The 16,638-nt window shown below is 40.9% G+C and overlaps 1 protein-coding gene across 1 annotated transcript in view; it reads right to left on the bottom strand.

Annotated features, from left to right (window-relative positions):
- Nucleotides 1-16,638, bottom strand: part of SFMBT2 (Scm like with four mbt domains 2) — a gene marked incomplete at both ends in the record, with an annotated part of 182,312 nt that overhangs the window by 92,796 nt on the left and 72,878 nt on the right. The window contains 2 exons of the mRNA XM_079700155.1: nt 5,791-6,037; nt 7,689-7,777. Of these exons, the coding sequence (XP_079556281.1) occupies nt 5,791-6,037; nt 7,689-7,777 (336 nt within the window). The remainder of the gene's footprint in view (nt 1-5,790; nt 6,038-7,688; nt 7,778-16,638) is intronic.

Raw genomic sequence — 16,638 nt, 5'->3', positions numbered from 1 at the left:
ATGGAGCCCCTATGATGAGATTACAGTGCTTATAAAAGAGACCCCAGAGAACTCCCTCGCCCCTTCCTCCAGGTGAGGACACAGTGAGAAGACGCTGTCTATGAACCAGGAAGTGGGTCCTCAACGGACACTGAATCTGCTGTTACCTTGATCTTGGACATCCAGCCTCCAGAACTGTAAGAAATCAACGCCTGCTGTTTACAAGCCACCCAGTCTGTGGTGTTGTGTTACAGCAGCCTGAATGAGTGAGGACCCCCAGGAAGTCTCACGGGACTTTTATCTCTGTCCTACAATCTTAAGATTCTTTGTCTTCGTGCTGCGGGTGTTGAATCCTAATATGGAATTTAACCCCACGGCAGGGCATACTCCTTGTCTTCAAAGGTGAAAAGCAACTGCAGTTTTGTCAGTACGCTCAACCACCTGCAGAAGCTAAACACCTCCTAGTTTCAATAAGCAGAGAACAACAGTCCATGTGTGTGTTTCATTAGACAGAGAGGCACTTGGTTATGCCAGCAAGTTTATGGACAATAAATAGCACCATTAAAAGAACATAAAACAGGTTCTTAAAGTGATCGTGTTGCAGGTAATTTAGTAGAGTGTATCATGTCAATTTCTGTCGGTGGGAAGTAATAAGCAATTAAAACCTGTCCTGATTCATCTTTAACTAGAAGCCTGAGTGAAAACGAGGTGTCCCCCTCTGTGCATGTTGGCAGTCCATCTCACAGAGAGTGTGGCAGGAAGAGGAGTGAGCAAAATCATCATCTCTCAGCCTCGGGTGATCGAAGGCCTGGAGGGGTGATCCCCTTTATTCATGCACCTCACACCCTCCTCTCCTCCCTTCTCCACCAGGCTCTGACCAGTAAGGAAAGGCTCATCTATGCTTCTTAATAGACACTGGGAAGTGCTATGGACTGAATGCTTGTGTCCTTCCAAAATTAGTATGTTGAAGCCCTAATCTCTCAATGCCATGGTACTCTGGGAAGTAATTAGGTTTAGATGGGGTCATGAGGGTGGGACCCCCATGATGGGATTAGTGCCCTAGTAAAAGGAAACACCAAAGAGCTCTCTTTCAAGTGCATGCTTGCTCTCTCTCAATACCCCATAGATATAGATACAGATACAGATATAGATATATACATCTCCATGCGCACATAAAGAGGAGGCTGGGAGACTTCCCTGGTGGTCTAGTGGTTAAGGCTCCATGCTTCCAATGCAAGGCACATGGGTTCGATCTCTGATCAGGGAATAAGATTCCACATGCTGTGCAGCATGGCCAAAAGATTTAAAAAAAAAAAAAAAAAAGAAAAAAAGAAGAGGCCAGCTGAGGACCCGGCAAGAAGGTGGCCATCTACAAATCACAAAGAGAGCCCTCACCAGTACTCAACCATGCTGATGCCCTAATCTTGGACTTCAATCCTCCAGAACCGTGGATTTGTGTTTTTCAAGCCCCCTCCCCCATCAATGGTATTTCGTTAAGGTAGCCTGAGCTAAAACAAACAACAACAACTCTTTTTGAATGAGAAATAGTTCAAGTAAGAAGCATCTGAATTAGATGATTAGAAACTTCTGGCTCTAGAAACTACCTAAAATAGAAAGAAAGGGGGGGAAAATGGTTGACATAAAGGTTATGAAGGGAAAAAATATACAAAAGAATATAGAGATAAGGATTTTTCTTAAACTTCAAAAAGTTTCATCTCTTTAGTTTCTGCAAAACCATGTCAGGTTCTACCTTGCTTTCTAAACATCCAAAAATATGAAAGCAGGTGGGGCCTCTAAATGACCCCTGACCTCAATGACCTACTTAAATTTCTTAGAAGATCAAATATAATCTTAAAACTCTGATCACAGATTGAATATTTAGAAAATACCAATCACCTGAGTAACACTTAACAGCACAGCAAATGTATGATTATCCCCATTTTACAGATGTAAAAACTGAGGTTCAAAGTAGAGTAACTTGCCCAGAAGCTCTGTAGCCAGTGACAGAAGTAGAAAGAGAGGCTGACTTGAACCCTGACTCCAAGCCCATGTTCCTTCCACTCTGTTGGGTTTCTCAAGCTCTGTTCATACACGGACCCTTTTAAAGGAAGAAATTCTCATCCTGAACCCCACAGACAACATTCCCGTGCATCTTATATCCTGGAGCCGTCCTGGGTGCTAAACAAGAGATCACATCTCTACTTGCTCAGAAGCCCCCCTAACACTTCAGGGGAAAGAGGACAGTACAGTCCTCCTTGTGTGGAGGTGCCTCCACCTGGGCTCTCACCTCCAAATTGGCTTCCAAATCCCCATCAATTATTTGGCTCCTGGAAGGTGGACTTGGCTGGTTCCTTCCTTCTGTCTAGACACACCTGAGTTTTTATTCAGTCAACTCACTCAACACATATTTACTGAGCACCTACTATGTGCTGGGGAGGGTGTCAGGGAACACAGCAGAGAATGAGTCCCGCACTTTCAGTTTCAGCGGTGAGTGAAATCCTCTCATCCAAGGTCTGGATGAAGTGGGGGCGTGGTAAAGCAGCATTCCAAAAGAGGGGACATGCATAGAAAGCTCGAGGAACACAGAGAAGGCCACAGGACAGGAAAATAAATAAATGAGGGGAGGCGTTAGGGGTACACAGCTGGAAAAGCAGCTCCAGGTCTGTCTAATCATGATTTGCCTTCCATTCAGCACTGAAGAAAAGGCACCCGTGGATTCCCAGTCCTGTCCTGATAACGCCTGAATCACTAAGGACCACGGGAAGCCACTGCCCCTCCCATGATTATTGGCATTTTACCCTCTTCCATTCCCTCACCTGGTCTTCACTGAAGCTGGACTCCACCTACCCCAGCAGCACTTTAATCCTGATGGTGGGTCGAGTGGGGCAAGGTGGCTTTGCCCCTCTTTCTAACCTCCCATTCCCCCACCCCGTGTCCTCTGATTCCATCCAAAGATGGGATGCAGGCTTCTCGCTGGCGGACAGCATAAAAGCCAGCACCTTCTCCTCTAGTGTTTGAAGACTGACTAGCCAACTACTTTCTGTCACCTATTTCTATACCTCTATTCGCACCAAACATTTGAGAAATACTGTGTCCTGCAAGAAGTAGAAAGAATAAGGAAAGGAAAGGAGGAGCTATGATTACTTTCAGCAAAGGTGTTGATGTCAGCACAGCGAAGAGGGCATCGAGAGTAGGCTGACCTGGCACGGCCTCACTCTCAAAGTCCAGTCAGCCCTCCCGGCCCACAGGTCCTGAATATTCCACCTGCAGTGGGTGGAACCCGTGGATGGAAGAAACCACAGATGGAGGAGCCCGCGAACGTGGAACCTGGGAAGGGGAAAGCACAGGTGCAGAACACCTCCAACCCTCAGATGCAGAAGGCCAACTGTACTGTGCTGTTTTATACAAAGGACTTGAGCATCCCTGGATTTTGGTATCCTCAGGGTCCTGGGACCAATCCCCCGTGGATACCGAGGGACGACTCTATACCCAAAGTCTCTCTTGCCTGCTCTCCTCCCCAACCCTTCCAGCACCAGTCAATGATGAACACTTTTCATTTACTTAAGCGTGTTTGGGAATAAGAAAAAACAGCCTAGTATTTTCTATGCAAGTGTGAAATTTTACTCCCACCTAGATTTCATTCAAGGAAAGAGCCCTATCATCTAAGTTTAACAAGTCACACTGGGTTCTGAAATTAATTTACGCAAAGGATTGGGTTCTGTTCCTGTGTGTAAAACCTGGGTGATTAATTGCCTTCCCGGGTGTTGCTCTGCTGAATCAGGTAGGAGGAGAATTCAGTGTTCATCTTGTAACTACTGCATCTGAAGAACTAAGAGTCACATTTGGGGGTGTCCTTTCACCTTTTAATTTCCTCTTCCCACCCATAGCCTTTCCTGCAGACAATTTTTTTTTTTGCCATTGCCATCAGGACTTATTGCTTGAAACAAAAAGTCTCCTGATGTGTTTGGTCTGACCAAGATCCATTTTAAACCTACAGTACCCCAAACTAAGTTTAGCTGCCGACAATTTAAATGTTGGGAAGATAACTTCTTGATGATGAATGCCTTTTCCAAAGTCTTTAACGCTTCAGTGAAATGGACAATTCCAGAAAATTACTAAGGTGAGTAAACACAATTTATTCTTGTCTTATAAAGACATCAAATTATCTAAAGGAAGAGAGAGAACTCTCCTATGGAAATATTTCCTTAGTTTCTGCAGGGACACCTTCCATTCTGGCTGCTGAGTACGAGTCCACGATGTCATAGGAAGGGCACATTGCACAGAACCTAAGAGCCAGTAGTAATCCTTTGCTTTGCTATAAATTTTTACACTGGCAAATATATTTTTCTTAAAATTTATAAAGCAATTAGATACTGAGCTAAGACTTATACACCCAACTTTCTGCACAGAGTAAATTTCTCCTGCTAGGTTATGAATCCCAAGGCAAACGTGAGCTTAGATCTCTTCTCACAAAACTGACAGGCCCTTCGTTTGTAATCATATCCCCACATTACTCAGGGTATAAATGGATTTCCTGGCTGCTTCTCAAAACGTTGACAACAATAATACTAATAAAATACCATGTTCTATGTCTATATGCCTGTCAAATTCAACTGAAATGCAAACACATGACACACAGAACCAAGACGTTTTTTCAATTAAAGCCCTTGACTGACGGAAAAGGGAAATATAACGCCTCAGCTTCATGTCTTCAAGACTAACACTGGCAACTAAGATGGGAGGAAAAAAAACCTCTGGCAATTTTAATGAAGGAAAGAGCCAAGTCTTTGCTTCCAATAAACCTGTGAAATTGACCAGAATGAAAATCAGCAAATTTGGGAAGAAAGGAGTATTCCTTCCTTGGCATCTTTAATTCCACAAGAATACAACATTTTTGTTCTGAAGCTACATATCGAAAGGTTTGTAAGGCCAGTCAGAGGCAGCAGGGGGAATTGGATGGAAGAGGGAGGGGACCCAGGAATTTGAATTACAGCACGTTCCTCCTACAAACTGGGTGATCTTGGACGAGTAGCTTAAACTCAGTCTCAAATTTTCTCTGCTGTAAAAGGAAACAGTCACATGAAATGGTTTTTTGGAATCAAAATAAACATCAGAGCAGATGTAAAATCACCTGGCATGTAGTAAACATTCAAGAATGGTTCTTTCATAAACATTGAGATCTTTGCCCAGTTAGGTATGTCAGGAAGAATAATGCACTCTTCTACCCAATTAAGTCTCTGGAAAGTCATCTGACAAGGTATTTGAAGCTACTTAAAAATCTATGATATGCCAGGAAAAAGAGCATGATGATTTTCTCTTTGCTATTTCCAGGTCAGGACAGATAACATAATGATAAGCATTTGGTTTGGATATTCAGATGGATGGATGGATGGATGGATGGATGGATGGGTGGGTGGATGGATGATGGATGGCTGGGTGAGTGGATGGGTGGACGGGCAGAAGTACAAAGACTTTAGAACCTACTCGCAAGACTATCAAATTCCTAAAGAAAAATAGAGAATATCACCAAGCCCCACTCTAGTGTGTGTTTCATTTCCAAACCATTGATTCCAAAGGAACCAGATCAACTTCTCCACAGCCTCCAGCTCTGCTTTCTCATTTTTGAACGCTATTCATAGAAGTCTTGGGTTCTATTTGCTCCACAAAGTATTTGAAGTTAAAATGCTTCATATCCACAAGTACAGATGTAAAAGACACCACAGAGCTAATACATTTTCCAGAGAGACATCCAGGAAAATAATCACATCTCTTTCTAAAACGCTTGAGAGCAGCCAAAGCTCTGGCCCTTACCTGAAGGTGGGTCCATTCTGTATTTATTCTCTTGACACCAACCAACTGGTCGAAGTCTGTAATCCAAGTAAAACAACCACTGGTCATAGGATTCAGTGTCCTCCAATCCCACATAGCGAAGGCGTAATCTTCCTCCAACATTCTCAATCACACTAACTATCCAGTACTGAAAAGGGCTCTGAGAATCCTGGAGCTCTATTAAGGAATCAACTGTAATGAGGTCTATAGGGCCTTTCCCTCGCAGAGGCTGTTTAAACAGAAGCAAAACTCCTTATTTTAAACTTTATTTTAAGGTTCTCATGGAAACAGATGACAGCAGAAGATAATATTTTTTCACACCATCATCCAAGCTACTGGCAAACAGTCTGGTGTTTCCCTCCACCCCACTGCCCCCGCCCTTCCCTCCCCTCCCCTCCCGCGCACACATCCACTATACCCGACTCCGTATCCAACAACAAAGCCACAAGTAAATAGAAAATGACAGTTTGTGCTAAGTTCTCACCAAACAAATCACCCTTCCCAGATAAAACTGCATTTGTGAGGAACGAGGGTGCTTTTAAGAAGCGTTACACCAAATTTGCCTCGAGCTAGAAAACATGCGGTAGCGAAATGTCTGCTCTTCCCATAGACGGACACATCTGATATGGGGCGATCAATTTATACCTTGACTCAGCAGACGTTTATCTTACGACGGCCCCGCTGTCATAATCAGGACACTCTCGTACTTTGATTACGTGAGTAATGCATGAATATGTGTAGAGGACATTTTTGATGAATGCCTAATACACATTAATAATCAGCTAAATTAGACTATTGTGTAATTTGGACACTTAACCCCATAGTTGGTTTACAAAATATATATAACACCTGCCCCATTTAAGCAACCTTCTTAGCACATGTTTGCATAGGAAAAGGGTGTTTGTTCAGCCAGCCTTGCAGGCAAATATGTTTAAAAAAATTTAACAGAGTAAAACAATTTGTTCTTTTGAAAGGGTGAACAATCATCATTGTGATTTGTCAACCAAACAATTAAAGTAGTAGCCACTGAGATACAAAACTACATTAGGCAAAAATCATCACAAAACAAAACCAGATGACTGTATATTATACCGTGGTGTTCCAAAATATCAATAGCGTTTATGACAGGTGAGAAATTTACGGTTAATGTTAAGAGAATAATGAGATTGTCAAAATCCACACTGTATTCTTGGTCATTCATTGTGGTCTCCCCTTTATCAGGGGCATTCTTCAAAACGATTTGGTGACTTAATAATTATTTATAACAGTACATTTCTCTTCCTGTTCTAGAATGTAAATATTAAAATGTTTTATGATAAAATTATTTTCATATTACCATCAAGATTGCAGATTAAACTGTTTTTACTTCAGTACCTTAAAATGACCTTAACCACATTTAAATATGGTTAGCCATTTCTATTACTTAACGTGTATGTTTAAATTTCGGCATAATGCCTCGGAATACAATAGTTAATGGAACCATTTATCAATACACTTTGAGACTACACCCCAGCACATATATGCTTAGTCATCACCTCTACAAAACAGTTATTCTACAGGATTTTATATACATTCACTAACATAAGATAAGATAAGATATAGGATAGTGGATACCTATCCTAACATGTTATTATTTTAAAATGTGTTCATATAAAAGCAAATTTTCCACTTATTGATTGGGCCAAAGGTGAAGATTCTTCAGTGCCATTAGAATCAGTAACCTAAGTAATTTGGGAAAAGACAGGAAGTTATGCTATTTGGACACCGATATCCGTGTGGACGCATGTACCCGCAGAAGGATATATGCAAAGGTGCTGTTAGGTGTGAGCTCATGTAACTGTGCTGCTTCAGACAGAGAATAGCTGGATAACAATACATACACCTTCTAGGAGGCTGGCTGGGGCCGTCCGGGAACCAGTCAAATCACGAATGAGAAATTCTGTCCAGTCCGTGTACTTCTCTTTGATTGCTGGTGAGACAAAGGAGAGAAAAAAAAACCACACTTCAACAAATCAGTGGAGCTTTCAACATGTTAAAATCCCAGCACTGTTCTGTACACATGTGTTCTTTCATGACTTTTCTTCGTTTTAAATGCCGCGCTTAAATGAAGTACTAAAATGGCAACAACAAATCTGTCAGCAGTGGGTGACTTCACACCTACCACGTGCCTAGATTTTGCTGGGCACCAAGGAGATGAAAGAATGTGAAGCCCTGAAGTCTTATCATCTGTTCAGAAACTTCTGTAAACAACAAAGAAGAGGGACTTCCCTGACAGTCCAGTGGTTAGGACTCCGCGCTTCCAATGCAGGGGGGGAGGGTTCAAGCCCTCGTCAGGGAACTAAGATCCCGCATGCCGTGCGGCACAGCCCGAAAAAAGAAAATTAATTAATTAACCATTAAGAAACAAATTATTTTGAAAAAGCCTAGAAAATATTCCAAAGCACAGAATTTAGGAGGTTCCAAGAAGAAACAGCTCCATGAGGGTGCTTTATTTATTTCCAGGTGGGAAAATAAAGCCAGGCTCTGAATTATATAAAGATTTATTATACAGGCAGAGAAGAGGAAGAAGGGATTTGCAGGCTGAGAGGAACAGCATATGCTAATGAGAGTGATGGAGGGAGGAAATGGAGAAAGTGCAGCCCTTGGACACACGGCCCGGCCTGAGCACAGAGCATTGGGAAATCATGGAATAAAACGGTGGACAGCCCAGAAAGCCAGCACACACGTTTAATAAACAGGAAACCTCTGTATAAGATGAATCTGAAAATAGCATAAAGGCTTGAAGGGAAACAAAGGAAGCTAACGGCAGAGAAGCCAAGGTAGAGGCCACTGTCTGGGGCCCCGAACAGCAGTGAGAGCACTGCATTTGAGACATCTTTTGCAAAAGAAATATCGGCCTTTGGAAGCCAGCATTCTACAAGTGCTTCAAACCCAAGACTTGAGAAAAATGTAACTTCTTGCCATAGATCCCAGGCTACAGATGTCCCAAAGCTAAGGTTACAGCCACCCCTGGGAGAGGCCCCAAGCCTTCTCAGGGCATCACAGGATTCACCACCTCAGCCACATGAGAACAGCACACTGGCCCAGACTCCCATCTACCCACTGTGATACTGACCTTCACATCCCATGAAGACCAGAGGACCCAGGAGCACTGCCCAAGGTACCACATTCAATACATAGCCTCTGTGAAAGGTTCAAGACTCAAGCAGTTCATAGATTGTTTAGGTTCTTTCAAAGCAAGATGCAACCATTTCTAGCTCAAACCTAAAGGAACAGAGTTATTACCCAAGGGAAAGAGGCCACACCGGTGGTGGGAAAAGCAAGCTCACGGTGTGGTGAAGACCTGGACTCTGAGCTGGGCTCTGCCATCACTGGCTACATGACTTTGAGTAATTCACCCAATTTCTCTTCGACTCTTTCCTCTAGTGTTACAGCATTTTGCTTGTGGGATGCTATAAGAATTAAAGAAGATACACCTGTCAGAAAAATATAGCCATACCTGGCACATCTATGCAATTAATAAATAACAACTCTAGTTTTGTTATAAGTATATACTGAGTTATTACACATTCTCACCAGATAGTTTTTATTGATTCCCACAAACTGAAGATGGAAACTTTCAACATGCTTTGGCAGAACTGCCAACAGCTTAGGGATCAGTGGCAGCAACCTGCTGTTTCAATCACTAACCTGCAGCTCAGTCAATATCTCCCACCATCACCCATTACTGATCATAAGACCAAGAGAAACATCAAAATGGAAGGGATTCAAGCAAGACGAAAGGGATTCGGGCAAAGTTGGAAAGCCCAGCTTTGGGTGGGACAACAATGTCCTAGACCTGGACCCACTTAGCAAAGAGCAACCCACCTCTTCAACATCTCTTACTACTCGGGATTTTTTTCCTCAAATAAAATACCATCTTCTACATACATACTTATAAGGAAATGCATATATTTGGGGCAAAAACTGTGTTATTGGGATTGGAAAATGTTATTTGCCATCATTAGCAAGTGTAGCAAATATTTTTCAATGCTACACCCATTTCTATGGACTGAATGTTTGTGTCACCTCCAAAATTCATTTGTGGAATCCTAATGCCCAATGTAACTGCGTTAGGAGGTGGGACCTTGGGGACGTGATTAGAATTAAATAAGTTCATGAGACTGAAGCCCTCATAAGTGGGATTAGTAACCTCCTAACAGAGACCCTCCTCGCCCCTTCTTCCATGTGAGGACGCAGCGAGATGTCTGTCTATGAACCAGGAGGCTGGTCCTCACCAGACATGGGGTCTGCCTGTATCTTGATCTTGGACTTGGATCCAGCCTCCAGAACTGTGGGAAATAAATTGCCACTGTTTACAAGCAAACCAGTATTTTTGTTACAGCAGCCCGAATGGACTAAGACAGCTCTCCCACTTGCCTAAGGTGACTGAGAAGACCAAAGCAATGGAATACTAGATAAATTAATTAAAATTTGTATTTATCTTTCACTTCACAAAGCCTTTAAATTTACTTTGTATCTTTGGATCATCCTAATAATGATATGAGGTGGCTGTTCTTAACTAACTTTCGCCCAAGTTCATTGGAAAAACAAGGGCAGAGCCAGCCTCAAACTCGAGTTTGCAGATGCCAAACTTACAAGGAGTCTCTCCACTACGATCTATGATTCTCAAAGCTTTTGCAAACAGAGAAATCAACCATTTAAATTGTAGGCATGAAAGAGATAATATGAAAATGACTGCTTAAAAAAAGTTTCAAGATTAGGACAAAATATACAACAGCACCCAATAAACATGCATTTCATTTTTTACTCCAAAAGGATGACAATTAGCACAGTCGAGGGAAACATGGTCCTGTGACTGACAGAATTTATGTCTACATCCCCTATGAGAAGAAAACTCAATTTTTCATTTAAGGGTTGTTTCTAACATCCATGTAATCAAAGTTAAATTAGAATTTCTGAAATATGTATGCACCCTGTGAAGACATTGTGCAGTGTTGAAATTTAAATAGTCTGAGTCACAGCAAGAAAACACTGGAGATGGCTGTGAAATTTACATATTTGGGGCCCTGCACTCCAAAGGTCCTGTAACTATCCATTAATATGCTTTTGCATGAGGCTCTGAAGCAAGCTTTTATTTGCCACAGAATATCTAGACTAATGGCTCTCCATGGAAAAACGTATCTTAGCTACAAAGGTAGGTTAGAAATTTAGGTTAGAAAGTAGAAAGAAAACAGTTCTCTGGAACTGTGCTAATTTTAGAACAACTATTTCAGTGGACATTTAGTTCTCAAAACTCTAAATTTTCAAATGTAAAAATCTATGACAAGAAGTACTGCCATATATACAAAACTATGCATGATGAATTTACAATTCCCAAGCAATGGGTTTGTTTTAGACAATATTCAATTCAGTTAAATTCTAGTACAATAAAAACTGCCCAGAAAGCCCTGAGAATTCATTGCAATACAAGCTGATCTGTAATTTTCCACATATAAATTTCTAACTAAAAAATTGTAAACGATGGATTTTAATTTACTACAGAACATCTCTCTTCAAAGACTCAAAATCAAGGTGTATGAATGTAAGAAAAATCTCTCTCAAATGTAAACCAATTGCTTGCCCTATGGTCCTGATCTTTTTCTTCAAATGATCCACACATTAAATCTCAGAAAACTTAACACGCAACCTAACTATAGTAAATGTGAACTTTACAGCAAGAAAGAAATGATTAAACTGGAAAAAATCTGCAACTTTAGGTGGATAAAAGTGTATCCACAACTTGGTAATCATTTTCCCATTTCTTTAATTTATAGAGAGAATCTCCTGGAAGTCCATAAAAAGAATAAAATCAGGATCTTTCTACAACGTTCTCATGTTTTCGTTCTACTCAGTTATAACATATAAACATTCAACTTCACTTTTTTAAAAGTCCCAGTTACATTTTTCATTTTCATACCTCATTTTGGAGAGGTACCCACATCTCACCTAAGGAAGCCATCATGAACTTGAGTTTCAGAAAAAGGAAACACCCCTCCATACACACACTCTTTTTATGAAGACATTTTAGATGACCCCAACATCCTACAACTGCTTTATTAGAGAACTGTCTATAATAGGAGTTCCAAATGAAAGGCAGAAGATTACCATCATTTTTTCAGAGTTTGGGAAACCACCACTCTTGGTGGATTTCCAGCCGCACTGAGCACATGTAAACATAAAGTAATTCACCATTTCTCAAGGATACCGCTTCCTATGGACATTGGTCTGGGGGAACACAAAGTCACCCATCCGAGTTGCCCATTCAGGCAGATCCTGAACACTGAGACCTGGGCTGGGGTCAGATGGACACACTTACCTCTCCTTCCCTGTCACCACATAGAAAAGACAGGTCCATGGAGAAGTCGGCTGTGTCATGCCTTTCTGCTCATTTGAAAGATGGGGAGAACAATTACCATGAACAGTGAGGCCACTTTCACTCAAACACACTCTGGGTAAAAGGAAAGTCACATTCCTTATAATCCTAGAGTTTAAACAGAGGATATTTTGTTCTTCTTTCTGGCCATTTGCTCACCTCACTTTCCACCAACCCTTCTCTGAATCCATTGTATCAGTCATGTTCTTAATTTGTAATGGTTCTTTCTTGCTCTTTGGTTGTTCCTTTCTTCTAAACATTTTTCTTACCAGATGCCATTTTTCAAAACCCCTCATTATAGTAATTAGAGGATGTTCTCCTCTTCTGTGCCCTGGATCCTCTGATTCCTAGGGGTTTTTTGTTTTTTTATCTGCCTCTTTCTCTCCTGTATCAAAGGCTCTCCTGGAGTGACTGGTGGCCTTTAGTCGTGCATCATACTTAAATTGGACACTAGAGAAAGCCTGAAAGTGAGATTCATGTCCTGGAAAAGAGGTTTTTGACTCAGAGTGGGCACTAAGCAACTCCCCTCTGTGAAGCAAACTCCCAAACTAGATTCCCTGCTTCTCCCCGGTCAGTTCTGCCCATTTCTTCAGAGATGAGCTTGAGGCAGGAGCCTGTGGATTCCGGTCCTTGGTTGTACCAAAGGGGTAGGGGAGACAGAGCCTGGGAGGTGTTCCAATTACAAGCATTCTGTTCAACCCTGTGCTTCTCAGCCCCACGCGGGACTCCCACCCACCGGGCGTTCAATCCAAAGTCCGGTGCCTGCGGGGGAGCCCAGGGCCCACTCAGCTGCAGCCCGCACGTGTGTCCAGGGCTGCGGCCGCCCCTACCAAGCATCAGCAGTCACCAAGCCTTCGTCAGCTCTCAGGCCACCAGAAACGTGAAATTTCCTTCCTGCGCTGGTGCCTCTTCAATTCTTTCTGTTGCTGGTTTATGTATTTGTTATTCCTTTACTATCACTTTAATGGGGTTTCTGGAGGAAAAAGAGATAAATAAGACTGTTCAATCCACAGCTACTCCCAGCTCACCAGAGAACTGGGCCATTACAAAATGTGAGGCAGCAGCCTTTGACCTATCGGGAAAAGATTCTTTAACACAGAGTTTGCTAAAGAAATGAGGCAACAGAGAATCTTGAATTATAAATGGAAGCACTTACACATACTATTAAGAATAAAAGACTGTAGAGTTCTCTCCCTTGGAGATTTTTAAAGGAAAGAATCTGTACTAATATATCACATAGGGTTCAAATTAAATTGTTCCTACAAACAAAAGAATAGATCATAAAATGATTGGACAGGACTGATAAGCTCCTACTAAGTGCAATGGACCACATTACATACTACTGGAGTTCAAACATATAGACAGAAGTATTTCTGTCTTTAATAATTATTACAGCCTCAATTAAGATATAATTTGTGAAGAATGTCATAAAAATCATATATATGTGCACAAAAATACACACACACATACACACACATTCCTTAAAACTTATACAGAATGGAGGAAAAGTTTCAATTCAAAGTTTCAGACCTCTTTCCATTACATAAATATACTTGTATAATTACAAAAAGAAATATTATTATTATTTCACTCCAAAGAACAGAATTCAACAAAGAAATTATCTAAGAATTGTTGGAAGCAAATGATGGAGACAATGATAACCTTAGGTTGAAACAGAAAAAATAAGTTGACCTCAGAATATTCTACATAATTAGGACATTTAACATTCATGTCATACTCATTAAAACCTTGGTCAGTATTTCTGCATAAATGATTTAATTTATCCCTTAAAAAGATAGGCCTTTGCTACTTAATATTCCACACATTACTTAGAGATTTCCTCAATATTGGGAATAGATAAGAAGTTATCTTTTGTTGAAACTAGCTTATCATGGGGTCAGATGTGACTTTTAATGGCAGCTACTTCATTGGATGGTTGTATGGATTAAGTGAGAAAATAAATATAAGCTTCCTAGCAGTTATTACTCAAGTGGTAAAGTTATCAACCCTTGTAAAAAGTGAAGTATTCTTTGATAATGTAGCCAATCATTCCTTCTTTAATGCATTCCAATGTTTGTATAACATACTAAGTTTTCTTTCAGAAGAACATATATGAAATGTCTCCAAGTGATGTTTTAACTACAGGCTAACAATTTCTTGCAATCCAAAGTTAACTTTGAATAAACCTGTACACCAAATCAATGGATACAAAATGATGGCCATGAGTATAAAATCACATATTAATATTTTATTAATTTGAAAAATTATAATTAGAATAAAAATTCCTTCCAGAATTTTCAAAAAAGGGTGACTTTTTGCCTTCTAATCTCTTACCCGCCCCTCGCTAACTTGGATGTTAATGCTAATTTTGCCATCATGATCACATCATGAAACACTGACAAACTGGCACACAAAATAATAATAATCTCGGATGAACCTAGAGATGATCATACTAAGTGAAGCAAGTAAGAGAAAGACAAATATCATATGATACCACTTACATGTGGAATCTAAAAAAAATGTATTCACATATACACACTACTATATATAAAATAATCAACAAGGACCTACTGTATAGCACAGGGAACTCTACTCAATATTTTCTAATAACCTACAAGGGAAAAGAATCTGAAAATGAACAGATATATATATAGGTGTAACTGAATCACTGTGCTGTACATCTGAAACCAACACAACACTGTAAATCAACTATACTTCAATAAAAATTTTTAAAAATTATAATCTACCTCATGGAAAATAATTCCTAGTATAAACCATTATGGGAATCCAATTCACTTTTATCTTCTATTCCTGCTTCTTCACATTATTATAAAATTGATCACCTGCTGTATGGTAGTGAAATGCAATCTCTCTGCTTAAACTTAGAAATAAGTCTTAACACAATACACAGGATACCCCATGCACAAAGATCATTATTGGAGATAGTAACTTGCTGATATTTTTTAGGAGAAAGAGATCAGTTGTGAATAGATGACACAGTGCTTACATCAATATGAATGTTTTACACACACAGCTATTTATACATAATTTTAAACTGACACAACAGAGCACACTATAGTTCCCAAAGTCTACTGTACATTTCCTCCACATCCAAATCAAACTTCTGTTCTTTATGTTATGCACAAAAGCACACAGAAACAAGTAAAACAGCCCACTTGAGATAATCACAGAACTCAGCATTCATTCAAACCAGATGTCATTACCCTTATACTCCAAATCTGGCTTAAGCAGTTGCTCTGCAACTTCACTTCTCGGTTAAATTATTCCTACAATTTATGCAAGTTGCAACTTACTGAAGAATGAATTGATTCTAATAAGCTCTTCTTGTATCTTATTTTGCCTGTTGAAGTAAGGCAAGTACCTCCCTACATATCTATGTGCAGGAACGGACTGTTGAGGGGATTTAGTGGGATTACGTAATATTTGGAGGAGCAGCACGGAATGTCCCTGTCAGGGACACACAAGAGGTGAGGTGGCGCTCGCTTTAAGGGACCCACTGCCATGCCTGTTCTGCTTCCTTTAAAACCACCCACTTCCAAACCAACAAGGACCTACTGTCTGGCACAAGGAACTCTACTCTTTATTCCTATATGTAATATAGGAATAACCTATACGGGAAAAGAAAATGAGAAAGAAGAGATATATATGTAGGTATAACTGAATCACTTTGCTGTACACTTGAAACTAAACTAAACATTGTAAATCAACTCTACTCCAATAACATGTTTTTTTGGTTTTTTGTTTTTGTTTTTTGCGGTACACGGGCCTCTCACTGTTGTGGCCTCTCCCGTTGCGGAGCACAGGCTCCGGACGCGCAGGCTCAGCGGCCATGGCTCATGGGTCCAGCCGTTCCACGGCATGTGGGATCCTCGCGGACCGGGGCACAAACCCGTGTCCCCTGCATCGGCAGGCGGACTCTCAACCACTGTGCCACCAGGGAAGCCCTCCAATAACATTTTTAAAAATCCACCTACTCCCAATCTTGCCCAGCCCAGGTCCACACACTCTGAGTCCTTCAACCTTCCCATCCTCTGTCCCCACTCAGCCTCACCTCCCGGGCCCCTCTAAAACTACAGCATCTAGACTTATAACTGCTGGGGAAAGAAAAACACTGGGCTAAACCATCACCCACAGGTTCTGGAATCACTCACCCTTTTTTTTTTTTTTTTAAAAAAGCCCTCGAACTCACTTGTCTGATAATCCCCTACCTCCCTGCTCCCCTCCAAAACCAAACTTAGCAAAGAAGACTTAACTCTTCAGTCACTGTTCAGCCCCTTCAACTTCACCCCCCAGAACTTCCACCAAGAAGAGAATGATCAACTGTGTCAAACGCTGCTGATAGGACAAGGAAGAGTAAGGCTGAGACTAGGCCACTAATTTTTTTTTTTTTTTTT

Source organism: Hyperoodon ampullatus (genome assembly GCF_949752795.1).
Source record: "Hyperoodon ampullatus genome assembly, chromosome: 3".
In the NCBI taxonomy this organism is placed as follows: domain Eukaryota; kingdom Metazoa; phylum Chordata; class Mammalia; order Artiodactyla; family Ziphiidae; genus Hyperoodon; species Hyperoodon ampullatus.
This window is presented reverse-complemented; position numbering and strand designations above follow the sequence as displayed.